Source organism: Corylus avellana, chromosome 1 (genome assembly GCF_965113065.1).
Source record: "Corylus avellana chromosome 1, dhCorAvel1.hap1.2, whole genome shotgun sequence".
In the NCBI taxonomy this organism is placed as follows: domain Eukaryota; kingdom Viridiplantae; phylum Streptophyta; class Magnoliopsida; order Fagales; family Betulaceae; genus Corylus; species Corylus avellana.
In genome coordinates, this window is record NC_142490.1 from 25134456 (window position 1) to 25148894 (window position 14439).

At 37.7% G+C, this 14439-nt stretch overlaps 2 protein-coding genes across 2 annotated transcripts; both read left to right on the forward strand.

Annotated features, from left to right (window-relative positions):
• The first annotated feature begins 5217 nt into the window (after positions 1–5217).
• On the forward strand, positions 5218–6837 carry LOC132169549 (protein DEFECTIVE IN MERISTEM SILENCING 3-like). The gene is made up of 4 exons (XM_088514470.1): positions 5218–5238; positions 5725–6038; positions 6540–6708; positions 6811–6837. Exons 1-4 carry the CDS (start codon positions 5218–5220, stop codon positions 6835–6837), a joined length of 531 nt encoding a protein of 176 aa, XP_088370596.1.
• A 236-nt stretch (positions 6838–7073) lies between these two features.
• Positions 7074–11980, forward strand: LOC148588169 (uncharacterized). The gene is made up of 4 exons (XM_088516039.1): positions 7074–7140; positions 7837–8062; positions 8286–8350; positions 10730–11980. The coding sequence occupies exons 1-4, from the start codon at positions 7103–7105 to the stop codon at positions 11823–11825; spliced, it is 1425 nt and encodes a 474-aa protein (XP_088372165.1). The 5' UTR covers positions 7074–7102; the 3' UTR covers positions 11826–11980.
• Positions 11981–14439: the final 2459 nt, after the last annotated feature.

A 14439-nucleotide genomic window follows, 5' to 3' on the forward strand; every position in this document is an offset into this window, starting at 1 on the left:
CTGGTTTAAGACATCCAAGAAAGTTGCCTATCAGGTGCTTTTGAGTACACCCTTGAACTTTATTCCTCAATCTCTCAAACTCCTTTTGATAATCACGTAAGGATCATACTCGTGTTAATTTCATCAAAGACTCGTCAAAATCTTTATTGCTAGGCAAAAACCCGCTCAACCTGCAGGCCCGACCCGCCCAGCCCGGCCTGTGCAGGTTTAGTGTTTCTTTTCGCGGGTTCGGGTTGGGAATATCCAACCCGTACGGGGCGGGGCGGGTTTCGGGTTTACTAATATTTCCTATGCAGGTACCCGCCTTGACCCGCTCCTAAAACACACAAAAAAAAAAAAAACCCTAGACTTAAGAGACCCATTCGGCTTTCTCCCTTTCGCCTAGCACTCAAGAGTCAAGTCCTCAACACAGCCGTCAGCCACACCGCACGAGTGCACGACCACACCTCTCGTCCTCTCGATCTCATCTCCCATCGGACCCATCTCACTCCCCGCACGGCACCACCGTCGACCACACCTCTCGACTCTTGATCTCCCATTGGACGATTTGGACCCATCTCACTCCCCGCACCGCACAACCGCACCTCTCGATCTCCCATTGGACCCATCTCACTCTTGAGTCTCGCCTCTCGATCTCTCACTCTCACCTCTGACCTCTCGATCTCAGAAGGGTACTCTCTCTCTCTCTCTCTCTTTTCTGTTTGGTTCTTGGGAAAGATGAAATGAAAGGAAAGAGAGAGAGAGAGAGTAAACCTGACCTGACCCGCAAACCCGCAAGGTGCGGGGCGGGTGGAAAAAAACCCGATACCCGCCCCGACCCGTGCCCAGCCCTAAAAATCTTCATAGTCAGTTGGCCCAAACCTAGCTCATAATTCTAGTTCAAATATTTCCCAAGTAACCGACATAGCTTCCTCTAGATGAGGCTTCTATAGCCACTGCAACCATTGGTTAGCCTTACCTTCAAGATGGAAAGATGCCAACACCACCTTTTGATCCGAGGGCGTGCCATGATAGTCAAAGAATTGTACCACCCGATTCAACCATTTGGTGGGATCATCTCCTTGATAAGGTGGAAAGTCCATTTTGGCATAACGTGGCACCACCGCTTGTCGCCCAGTTGCCCCTCCTTGATGAAAACCTCTTGAAGGACCACCCTGCTCATACGTGCAGTATGGTTGACGATTAACTGGTCCATGTTGTACTGACAGAAGAGTTGAGATTTCATTTAAGGCTTCTTCAATTCTTTGCATGCGATCGGCAGAGCTAGTTGCTCCTTCCTTCAAGCGTTGAATGCCTTCCTTAACGTCATATACGTCTGCCTCCAAAGATTCAATCCTCTCACGATTTGTCGCCATACCCTTGCGCTCTGATACCAATTGATAAGTCCCAAGCAGAGAATAAAAACACAACTAATATTTAATATAATATAAAGATAATACACGTTACAAATCTCCACTTATGGATGAAGTTCTACCACAATACACACACATAAATAAGATAATACGTTCTGATACTCTAGTGGGTCCCAGTCAGAACAAGATAAACAAGATAATACTCCACTTAGGGTGGGAGTTGAACCACAACATAATTAGAACGCTACACCAAATCCTCATCTCTCAAGATTTAGTCCCTAGTTTAAATACAATAACTAATAATCTGATAACTGATAATAACTTCTCCACTAACACATTAGAGCATTCCCAATGGAGGAGCCAGATTTTTATGTAAAATGGCTTCTCAAAACTCACTTTTATCTAGTTTACCTAAGCCATTTTTATGTGTCTCTACATTCGATTAGCTATATTTCTATTTATTCTATTAAAATATTATTAAAAGCAATAAAAGTTTTGGGAAAAAAGAGAACATGTGAGAAGAAAAATGAGAAAGGTTTTGAGAAAAAGAGAACATGCAGAGAAAAAGTAGGAAAAGATTTGGGAAAAAGAAAAAATAGGTGAGAGAAACAATGAAAAATAAAATAGCTCCCTTGAAAAGTGCTGCTACATTTAGCATTTTTTTTAGCTTTTCCAATCAAATATCTATTTTACATTTTCTTTTGGCTAATCCAATGTAGGGGTTTTTTTAAACATTTGAAGAGCTATTTTAGATAAAAGTAACATTTAACTCTTCCATTGATAATGCTCTTACATGGCAGTTTTCCCCACTAACTTTGAGACCCACGTGGGCCATGATGCCTATCATATATTTTATTGAGTGGTGGGGCCCAACCATTACCATCCATCTAATTCCTTCATGCGGTAGCCCAAAACTGCACCAAAACAGTGCAATTTTGCACTACCGCATAGAAGCCGAATCCCTCTCTTGAGTCCCTCTAAGAATGATGTGGCTCTTAAAATCATTATTGGGCTTGTGATTGATCATTATTGAATTTTGATCAAATGATGATTTTAATAGGTACATCATTTTTGGAGGGATTCAAGAAGGACACAATAGAAACTTCTAAAATTATTCATATCTTACATTTTACAACAATTTTTCGTACTCTCCAAAAAATTTAACTCCCAACATTCTTACTTTTTACATCACATCAATTAATTTTATTATTATTTAAATAAAAAAATTACTACAAAACAATTTTATTTTATTTTATTTTTTATCAATTTTTCTACGATTCATGTTCACTAAACTAACCATCTGTTGCCAAGTTACCCCGAGTCTGTTTTTCTTAAGGGTGAAATTTAAAACCACCTAACCATAATCGCAACCGCTATAACCGCCTAACCGCCTAACCGCTTTGAAAGCGGTTAGTAAAAACTGCTAACCGTCTAGGCGGTTGCGGTTAGCGGTTAGTGGGTTTTGGAAATCTGCTAACCACTAACCGCTACCCACTAACCTTTTTTTTTTAAATATAATATATATTTATATTATATATATATATTTCATATAATTAATCACAATGAGGCGTTGTAGCATAGTGGTACATGCACTATTTTTTCACCAACAATTCCGAGGTTCGATTCCCCCAAATCTCAATTTTATTATTTTTATTATATAGAAGTGCAAAACAACGTCGTTTTGCATTTCTATATATTCCTCTCTCCTAAACCTATTTCTTAGAGACTCAGCCTTTTAACTCGTAAGCTCCTTGCATCTGCGGCTCTGCTCTCAACTCTCAAGCCAAAAGCTCTGAAAGAAAAATTTTCACTAGATTTCTCTCTCTCTTCCTCCATATTGACACCATGCATTCTCAACCGTGTCCAATATAGCAGCATAGGTAAACAAAAAAATCCATACTTTTTTTTTTTTTTTTTCATATTCATATGACCTGGAAATATTTAGATCATTATATCACCGGCTGGTTTGATACCATCGGAACCACCGGCAAGTCATTGAAGCCGAGATTGGCGCTACAGATCGAGATGCAGACCACGCCGACCGTGGGTCATGGCAAGACCCATGCCTGAGTCTGCCGTGACCTAGGCATGGATCACGGCCTGACACACGCTTGGGTCGGGCTCCCCTCCGGCGTGGGCCTGGCTCCCCTCAGCCGCATCCCCTCCGGCGGCGTAGGTCTCTCTTCGGCTACCCACTGCAAAAAAACCATTTCCAGATCTCTCCGAAAAAACCAAAACCAGAGAGAAGAATGTGCATTGGGTTTAAGTTGATGGTTCATTGTTTGTACAAGAAGTTGAATCCTGGATGAGTGTGATTCCCGATCGGGGCTAGTTTTGATTGTTTCAGAGAGAATTCTTGGTGGGTTTTGTTTTTGTGAAATGGGTCAGGGAGAGTTTTGGAACCTCATGCTGGGGGTGGCCGGCGCACCACCCCTTGGCCATGGGGTGGCCTACGCCACCCCCAGATGTTGGCCCACAAGGCCACCCCATGGCTACTGGGGTGGCCGGCCAGTAGCAATTTTTAATGCTAAAATGGCCATGAAAAGGGAAAAAAAAAAAAAAAAAAAGGTTCAAAATGAGCAAAAAAAAAAGAAAAGATTAAAGTGAGCTCAAAACCGGTCCAAAAAAAAGCCCAAAAAAACGGTTAGAAAAAAGCGGTTATCTTAAAGCGGTTAATCGTTAATCGGGCCGTTAACCGCCTAGGCAGTTAACCGCTACCCAGTTAGCGGAGGCGGTTAGTAAAAATTACTAACCGTTTAGGCAGTTGCGGTTAGTGGTTTTAGCCACTAACTGCTATTTCAGCCTTACTTTCCTCGCGTTGTCAAGCAAATGAGACGATTCCCATTCTTTGTGCTTGGCCTGTTTCTCTTTAAGAAAGGTCTCTCCTTCGATGATTGTTGTTGTAGGTTTTTGTTTCTATTTGTTTTACTAAGAAACAACACAAATTATTAACTTAGAAAACACCTAAACAAATTTGGGCCTTTATTTATTTATTTTTTTTTTACAGCAGAAGATGTGATGTAGTTTTAGCTATGGGTGAACATGTCCCCAGATGTTTTTATTTTATTTTATTTTATTTTTATTTTTTTATATTAAAAGCCTAAATAAAAACAAAAACAAATTACAGGACCAAACAACATAAAAAACAAAACAAAAATAACTCAATCAAAATAGACTACAAGCTCTAAATGAAACTCAGGAAAGTGAAAATCACTTGAGAATGCAGTATGTGAAAATGGGAACCCACTAAAATTGATAAAACCATTGTCATTAAGAAAAGAGGAAGGATAGAGATACAATTTTAGCCAAATTTTTCTCTATGTGATATTTAAAAAAAATATTAAATAATAAAAAAAAAAAGACCACATTAAGGTGTTATTACTTCATTTTTTTTTTTTAAAAAAAAGAAATTATCTTAAAAGAAACCCAACATTCTATGAAGAAGAGAAAGAACAGCCAAGTCCCCAAGAGGTAGCTCAATCGGCTGGGACCACATTTAATAAAGTGGAGGTCACAAGTTTAAATCCTCCTCCCCCTCTTGTGCGAACATAAAAAAAAAAAAAAAAAAAAAAAAAATCTCCAACGCAGGAAAAATAAAATAAAATGAAGCTTAAACGGTTGGGATTCCACCGGAAATAAATGCAAGATAGAAACTTGATAGTTTCAACGCATTAATCTCTCGGGAATTTAAAAGAATCCATGCGCCCGCCTTTCAGTCTGTCTGATCACGAAATTTCTCTTTTATTTCCAAGAAAGCGTGCGAATTGACAGGAAATGTGTTGCCATCTGATTGCTGAGGTCTGCGAGGAAAAGATATATATGAAGAGTAATCGAGAGAGAGAGAGAGAGAGAGTTAAACTCAACAATGTCTCAGCCAAGTAAGCAGGTCAGTCCCTTTTCCACACTCGATGTTTCTCAGTGTGTTTGGTTGCTGAGAAAATATGAGAAAATGAGAGAAGGAAAGAATTTGGAATCTTGTAACCAGTGTCTGTATTTGCTGCTAACAGGACGGTTCCAAAGTTTTCCTTTTTTAATGCATGCCTCTGTTTTCTCCTTTATAGTTGTTTTTAAGCTTTAATTTTCAAGAAAAGCGAAGGAGCTTCAATTATAGTTTATGGCCTCTCAAGTTTTATGTTTTTCTTGATTTTTTTGGGACTATTTTTTCTGGGTAGTTTTGAAATGCTCATAAAGTGAACACATTTGAAGTTGATTTAAAATGCTCATGACAAAGATGCAAAATTTTCAATCTGTTTCTTAGTTCATGGTGTATATGTCACTTTAAATAGCTTACTTTGAGTGGTAATGTATCAAGGAAATTATTCTTTTTCTTTGAAATTAACCAAACTAACTTTGCAATATCTAATCTGTGCAGAAACTTCAAGATGATCTACATATGCTAGAGATGAAAATAAAAGAGCACGAGGAAAACGTAAAATCTCTGAAGACTCAAAATAACAAGTTAGATGACTCCATTCTTGATTTGCAAGGTATAAATGAGAACAACTCCCAACTTCAGACTGAGGAGCAAACAACTGAACAGATTCTACAGCATGACAAATCTGCTGCTGGCATTTTGTGTCAATTGAAAAAACCGCATGGTACTCAGGCTTCCCATCGTCCATTGACCAAGGATGTGCTGGGTATTGTTGCTACACTTGGAAAAGTTGATGATGATAATCTTAGCAGGTTTGTTTGACTTTGCATTTCATTTTCTGTGTGTCTTTCTCAGTTTCTGGTATCCTGCATAGTTGCGATCTCATCATGAGCTGCATTTGATAATTTATGGTTATATTTTCATCCAAAATAAGTGACAATCATTTATTAGCTTCATCATTGAAGCTTTGTTGCAGGGGTTTTTGTGTATACTTTAGAATGGGATATAGTGAATTTAGGTGCTATAATATATTGCAAGAAATGACTTACTGATTATGAGGTTCAGATGAATGAGGTGGCCTATTTGCTTGCTGTTACGATCTTTGTGTAGGTTAAGTCTAATTTTGACAATGTGTATATAAGCTCTTGGACACCCTTCCCTTGTAAGCTGGTTTTCAAGCTAGTTTTCAAGGGTGAGTTCTATCCAAAGTTTGTAACACTTGCCTCGTCAAAGGTTTGTAACACTTGACAGTTGACTAATGACGGTCCTACGCTATGCTCGACATAATATTTGTTTACTTATTTGAAATGCAGGCTTTTTGCAGAGTACTTGGGAGTGGAGACCATGCTGGCGATTGTCTGCAAGACATATGGAGGTGTTAAAGCTCTAGAAGCATATGACAATGAAGGCTGCATAAATAAAAGTTCTGGTCTTCACGGGCTTGGGGCTTCCATTGGGAGGGCTTTGGATGGCCGATTTCTCGTTATTTGTCTTGAAAATATAATGCACGAGTCTCATATGCTGTATTTTTTCCTTTTCCGGACAATTTGGACTTGTTCTAAAATCTTTTTCCCCCTTTCACAGACCATATGCGGGTGGGTTTATAGCTGATGACCGACAGAGAAGGTTTGATCTTATAAAGCCAAGGTTACCTAATGGAGAGTGTCCACCTGGGTTTCTTGGGTTTGCTGTGAATATGATCAACGTGGACAACACAAACTTATTTTCTCTCACAGCTAGCGGGTACGCCCGGTACGGCCTCAGGGAGACGCTATTTTATAAACTCTTCTCTCGTGTGCAAGTATATAAAACAAGAGCGGAAATGTTACTTGCTCTTCCTTGTATAAGTGATGGAGCTCTTTCTTTAGATGGAGGAATGATTAGGAGTACTGGTGCTTTTTCCCTGGGGAATCGGTGAGAAGCTCTGCTATCACAAGTGAAATGCATATTTATTACCATTTATTCCATTGTTTCACTCTCTCTTTAAAACTTAATGTTGCACTTACTTAGATGTTTGCTGTATTTTGGTAATGCAAATGCCTTTATAAAAAAGGTTCTTCTCTTTAACCGGGTGAAATTGGTTAAATTGCCGTGTCAGCTGCTTGACTTGTAGACTTTCTTTCATTCCTTTCTGATGTTCCAAAAGTCAAATCATGATTCCTAAAAACGTTGTAGTTTTCATGTTTCTTATTCAGCCACTGGTCTATGAATTGTGAAGTCCTAAAATCTGGATCCATGATGTTATTCGTTTATTAATATGTAAGTACGGTGGCTTTTTAGGATAGAAAACATTTATACTTTCTAAAAAAACTCGTCTCCTATGCAAGTTGATTTGACACAATTAGAAGAAGAATTTTTGTTATACGTGATAACATTAAGGCTTTAGCAATATTTAATATGCTCGAACTTCATAGGTTACTAGGGTTTGTGAATTATTATAAATTGTGAAAAAAAAAATTGTAATTTAATTATTTTTTGCGGTAAGTTGTCATAAACAGTTGTAAATTAAAAGATAAAAATTTTAAACCTTATGGATATGAATATCATTGGTTAATCAGTTGGAATTTCCTATGCTGTGACATCTTGGTTTTGGATTCTGTCTGATGTTAGGGAAGATGTAGATGTGAAATTCCCAAAGCCCTCCGTAAGATCAACTCTACGTGAAAACTACATTGAAGTTGAGAGGCAGGTCAAGGAGATGAAAGGGAAAAAAGAAAAGATGCTGGGAGATATGAAGAGAGAAGAAGCATTATTGCATGCTGCAAAGTTCGATTTTGATAAAAAGAAGCAAAAATTTCTCAAATTCCTTGGTGAAAGCTCATTGAATGCAACTCAGGTAGTTGCCTTGAACTAGGAGCATCTCCAAAAGAGTATTTAAAATACCAAACTCTTTAAAATTTAACTATTAAGACTCAAAAACCTCATTTGAGAAGGCTCTTCCAACTCTTCATACCAACACAATGCTACAGTGTTTCTTTTTTAGAAAATTACCGCTGTAGCATCTTCATTTGTTATTTTTCTAGCATTAAATGTTCGTCATCTCTCTCTCTTTCATGAAGAATTGCTCTGCTCCAACGCCTCCAAAGGAACTCTCTATGAGCAAAACGAGCATGCCATCATTGAGGTGAGTTCATCCGAGTTACTCAAGACCCAAATCTCTCAATGTTTTCTTGAAATTTCTATTGATTTGTTCAGAGTCATTTTAGAAGGGTTTTTTGGTGGTCATATGGGTTTTTGAGGGGTTTGATGTGTTGAAGATGGAAATATTTTATCCGTGATTTCTCTCATGATCTGGTATGATTATGTTTTTATTTTGTTTGATATGATTGTAATATTTCATTATTTCTTTCCATTTTAGTTTTAAGGTACATTGCAAAATATACCTTTGCAATCTAACCCTGCAGATTTGGTGGGTTAGATTGCAAACTTATATTTTACAGTGTTTTAGCTTGTTTTGCGGGAATTGATGTGTGTGTGTGTGTTTCAGTTAGATGTTGAACTGCAATATATTGGGTTGATCCGTTGATGGTTGATAGTGTGTTTGTTTGAACTACAAAATCTCTATGTGTGGGTGTTTCAGTTGATGGTTGAACTGCAATATATTGGTAGTAAAGGGTTCTAAAGATGGTTTTATATCTTTGAGAAAGAAGAAAAGAAGAAATTGGTCACTCAGACAGCTCATTCATTTAACTTGTAATTTTTTGTTTGTTCATTTTTCATGATTTGTACTTTTAAAGATTAGATTAGTTGGAGAAAAGAAGATTGCATCTCTTGTTTCTTTTTCTTATGGATAATTATTGCTTTTTAGCTTTCATCTTTCACTTTTAGTTAGCATTTTTTTACTCATTGTGATCCTTCTTTTGCATAGTCGCATCCTTTAGGCACTGTAGAATGTGTCTAGAATCCAAAGGGGGATCTCACAACGGGGTCAATATGTGTGGGAAGGTACTAAGGTGAGACAAGTTAGAAGGTCGATAGGTGTTGGAAGGCACTGTAAGATCGGCCTTGTCCACATGATGAGGGATGTAATATCTCGATTAGACAAGTTAGAAGGTACTAAAGCTGTTCTTAGAGATAGAAGGAACTAAGTTAGGAGAGGGCGATCACTCACGCATTGAGGGGGAGTGGTAAGAGACCTACTTAGTATAGGTGGTCTTTTAGCATGCTTAGGTTTGAGTCTCATGCGTATATATGCATCCTAGGACATGCATGTTTCATTTTTTTTTTTTTTTTTTTTTAAATTTGCTTCTATGCCTCGAGTATTTATTTTCTTTATGAGTCTTGTGTTTTATTTTAATTTTTAATTAAAAAAATAGGACAAATTGACCAATCTGCTAGTTGAATTTAGGACATAAAACCAGTGTTCCTAAATTGTTGAATTGACCAACCTACGCATATTAAAATAAACCAGTGTTCCTAAATTGTATTAATTAGTGAACACTTCACTGTCAACTAAGTTGTTTTCAATGTCCTTAAAGAAAAAGTCAAGTGTTTTATTCTTTGCGGAAAAAGAAAAATACTCGATGGACATTATTACAATTAGTGCTCGATCTTAGGGGAATGTGTGAATGAGTCTCTAGACCCTAGACATAAGGTTTGACTTTTGGCTTAAGTGGCTTGTCTTACTTCTCCTTAAGGTTTCTTTTCACAGCCTGAGCTCCTCACCAAAATCAAGTCTTAGAGTGCTTGTGAAAGCTTTCATACTATGAATTCCTTTTTTGTGTTTCTTTATGTCCATCAATAGTCTGAAACTTATGTTTTTGCTACACGTATTAGACATATTGGATGAGTTTTCAATTCATTGGGTGTCAATTGTTTTGAAATTTGAATTTATTATGCAAACTATCTTGGGTAATACCCCCGAGGGGGGGGGGGGGGGGTGCGGTGTGCTGAAGTTTCTACTGATTTTTGTGTTTGACTCTGCATTTTTGGTCAGTCACGTCTACACGAGTCCTAGTTTTTGGGCTTATAAATGTGTGCTTGTGTCTGGACCCTTTCACTTACCTGCTTGGACAGACACGATCCTGTCGGTTTTAAATCACTCAGAACCACAGTTTGTCCCTAATTTTTGTCGCTCTTCTTCTTGCACTCACCGATTTGTCCCTCAAATCATCAGTCTCTTATCACATCCATATTAAGGCAATGACGATTTCTCGTGTTTCTCTCTCCTTTTTTCCCTCTTCTGATTTCTATTCCACCTACACGAATTAGGGCTTAGATTCACACTTGAGACTTCATATTTGTTGTTATTTTTTATTTTTTTTAATTGTTTAAACATGGTGCATTTGTCATATCTAAGCATTGGAGTATGTGGTGTCCATTGGGAGCTTTTGCACACTTGGGTGCTTTTAGCTTAGGTGGTGGTCTAGACTAGTTCACAAATGTGCACGTTAGAGTTGGTTTGTGCGTCATCGTTTGGATCTATGATTTGTCAGTGTGTGCCTTAGGTGATTGACTTTTTTGTTTGGATTTGTGAGTTGGTTGATTTTTTTTTTTTTTTCAGGAATATGGACGAGTCATCCAAGAAGCGCTCTCGCGATACGGTAAGATTTGGAAGTGAAGCTGCTGATTTGGCTTATCATGAAAGATTTCAATCCCGGCCATTGATTTTAGAGAGACAGATTGCCGATTCTGACTTCGAGGAACCCCAATTTGCTTTCATATTACATACCTTTGAGTCTAGGGGTTGGGATTCTCTTGTTTTAAGACGATATTTTGCCTATCCTAAAATTGTTCGCGAATTCTACGCGAACATTCATAAGATTAAGATGGACCCTCCCTCTTTTGAGACTTACGTTCGGGAGGCCAAAATTGTGGTCAACGCCAAGCTTCTCTCAGAGGTTGCACAAATCCCTCTTGTCCCTGAGCCTGGCTATCCTTTTGGCAATCCTGAGCTACCATCCAAAGACACCATGATGACCAAGTTCACCTCTGCGGACGGTCCTTCATGGTATGAGCATGAGAACTCCATCCCTTTAGCCCGTTTCACTCCAACCATGTATCTCCTAGCTCGGATAATTCTCCAAAATGTGTGGCCTATAAATCAGCACACTGAAATGGGTGTTGAGAGGGCTAAGTTTATGTTTGCTATGGTAGATGAGGTACCCATTGATTTCTGCACTCATGCCATTGTGGCTATGATAGAGGCATTCCATGATAAAACTACCTCTCTTCCTTATGCTGGCCTCATCTCCCGGATTGTCATTCATAAAGGAATTCCCATCCCAGATTTTGAACGTCACCAATTTTCCTTGGGGTCTTTTGGGAAAGCCACTGTTAAGGAATCTCTTGCCCAGTGCTCTCTACAGCCAAAACAGGGATTGCCACAAGCTCATAAGTTCCCTGCACCAGCCGCTGGAGGTGCTTCATCCTCTGTTTCTATGTCTGCTCTCATGAAGGAAGTTAAAGGCCTTACTCGGATGATGGGCAACATGGAAAAAAGGGTGAAAAACATAGATGAGCGCACAACTAAGATGGAAAAGAGGCAAGAGCCCAGGGGAGAGCACTTTAAGCAACATTTGGCAGCAGGAAGGAATCAGCTGAGTTATTCATCAAAAAAAAGAAAACAAATAGTGGAGTCAGACTCAGACTCAGACTGATCCTGCAGTGGAGCAGTGATGGGATGCTGGCTTAGTTGCTTGATTGATTGTCTTTGTTTTCTCCCTTTTGGCCTTGGTGACAAAAAGGGAGAGATTTTTGGGGATGACTTGACTTGTATATCTTGATGATGTATGTAGATGATGGTGTTTTTGGCTTAATGGGTGATAGAGTTGAAAATGTGTATGATGAAGCAAATGTAATTATTATCTGGATGGAATGTTTTGAAGATAATTCATTTATGAAATTCAGGTACTTCAGCTTTATGTGCAATGCTTGTACTTTTCAAAATCCCCATGTGTTTTAAGAGTTTGTTCATGATTTTAGGAATTGAAAGTAATTGAATTCAAGTCTAACATATTTTAGTGGTTTGATTTGAATGCAAATGCCTTTATAAATAAGGTTCTTCTCTTTAACCAGGTGGAATTTCAATGAAATTAGTTAAGTTGCCGGGTCAGCTGCTTGACTTGTAGACTTTCTTTTATTCCTCTGGTGTTCCAAATATCAAATCATGATTGCTAAAAACATAGTGGTTTTAATGTTTCCTGTTCAGCCACTGATCTATGAATTGTGAAGTCCTAAAATCTGGATAAATGATGTTATTCGTTTATTAATAAGTATGGTAGCTTTTTAGGATAAAAATTATTAATACTTTCTTAAAAACTCCTCTCCCATATAAGTTGATTTGACACAATTAGGAGAAGAATTCGTGTTATACTTTATAATATTAAGGCTTTAGCAATATTTAATATGTCTGAACTTCATAGCTTACTCGGGTTTGTGAAATATTATAAATTATTTGTAATTTAATTCTTTGTACAGGTAACTGGGTAAGTTGTCATAAATGGTTGTAAATTAAAGGATAAATTTTTTGAACCTTTTGGATGAGAATGTCACTGCTTAATCAGTTGGGATTTCCTATGCTGCTACATCTTAGTTTTGGATTCTGTCTGGTGTTAGGGAAGATGTAGATGTGAAATTCCCAAATCCCTTGGTGACATCAACTCTACGTGAAAACTACATTGAAGCTGAGAGTCAGGTGAAGGAGATGAAATGGAAAAAAGAAAAGATGCTGGAAGATATGAAGAGAGGAGAAGCATTATTGCACGCTGCAAAGTTTGATTTTGATAAAAGGAAGCAAGAGTTTTTCAAGTTCCTTGCTCAAAGCTCATCGTATGCAACTCAGGTAGTTGCCTTGAACTAGTCTAATCTAACAATAATTTGAATCTTGCCAATTGAAATAAGAGCATCTCCAAGAGTATTTAAAAGACCAAAATCTTTTAAATGTAACTATAAAGACTCAAAAACCTTATTCGAGAAGGCTTTCTTCCTACTCTTCATACCAACAAATTGCTACAATGTTTATTTTATAGAAAACAACCAATGTAGCATCTTCGTTTATTATTTTAACATTAAACGTTCATCATCTCTCTCTCTCTCGTCTATGAAGAACTGCTCCGCTCCAAAGCCTCCACTTTGCTGTTCTTTCTCCCTGACAAAGGAGCTCTCTATAAGCAAAACGAGCACGCCATCTTCGAGGTGAGTTCATCTCTATTCTCAAGACCCATATCACATATTATTTTTGTACCCTTACGTGGGAATGTAATTTAACTTTGAATTCGTGGAGTGTTACTTTAGTAAGGAAATCACCGGGCAAAGGGTATTTTTTTTCCTCATCTGCATAAATTTTACGTATGGGTTTTTATTTATACATACGAGGCTTGATAATGTTTAGCAGGAAGATCGATGTAACATAAATGGATTATAACGTCTGTTTTGATTGCCTCATTTCACCATTTTTGGGGGAATTGATGTGTGTGTTTCAGTTAGATTTTTTATTTTTTTTTATATTTATTTATTTTTTATGAGTAATATTGTATATATCAAAAACGCAGAAGGGTGCAACCCTATTACACAGGGAGTATAAAAAGAGAGCGCCTAGTTAGAAGGAGAGAAAAGAATAAGAAATTCAGAAAAACTAATCAATAAAACAGAGCTAGCCAAGTAGCTGTCCAAGTGAATAGTGTAAAGAAAAAAAAGTGTTGAATTGTAATATATTGGGTTGATGGTTGACAGTGTGAGTTTGTTTGAACTACAAAATCTCTATGTGTGGGTGTTTCAGTTGATGGTTGAACTGCAATACATTGGTAGTAAAGGGTTCTAAAGATGGTTTTATATATTTGAAAAAGAAGAAAAGAAGAAATTGCTCACTCAGACAGCTCATTCATTTAACTTGTAATTTTTTGTTTGTTCATTTTTCATGATTTGCACTTTTTAAGATTAGATTAGTTGGAGAAAAGAAGATTGTGTCTCTTGTTTTTTTTTCTTACGGATAATTATCGCATTTTAGCTTTCATCTTTCACTTTTAGTTAGCATTTTTTCACTATTGTGATTCTTCTTTTGCACTGTAGAATGTGTCTAGAATCCAAAGGGGGATCTCACAACGGGGTCAATAGGTGTTGGAAGGTACTAAGGTGAGACAATTTAGAAGGTCGATAGGTGTTGGAAGGCACTATAAGATCGGCCTTGTCTACGTGATGAGGGATCTAATATCTCGATTAGACAAGTTAGAAGGTATTAAGGCTGTTCTTAGAGATAGAAGGAACAAAGTTAGG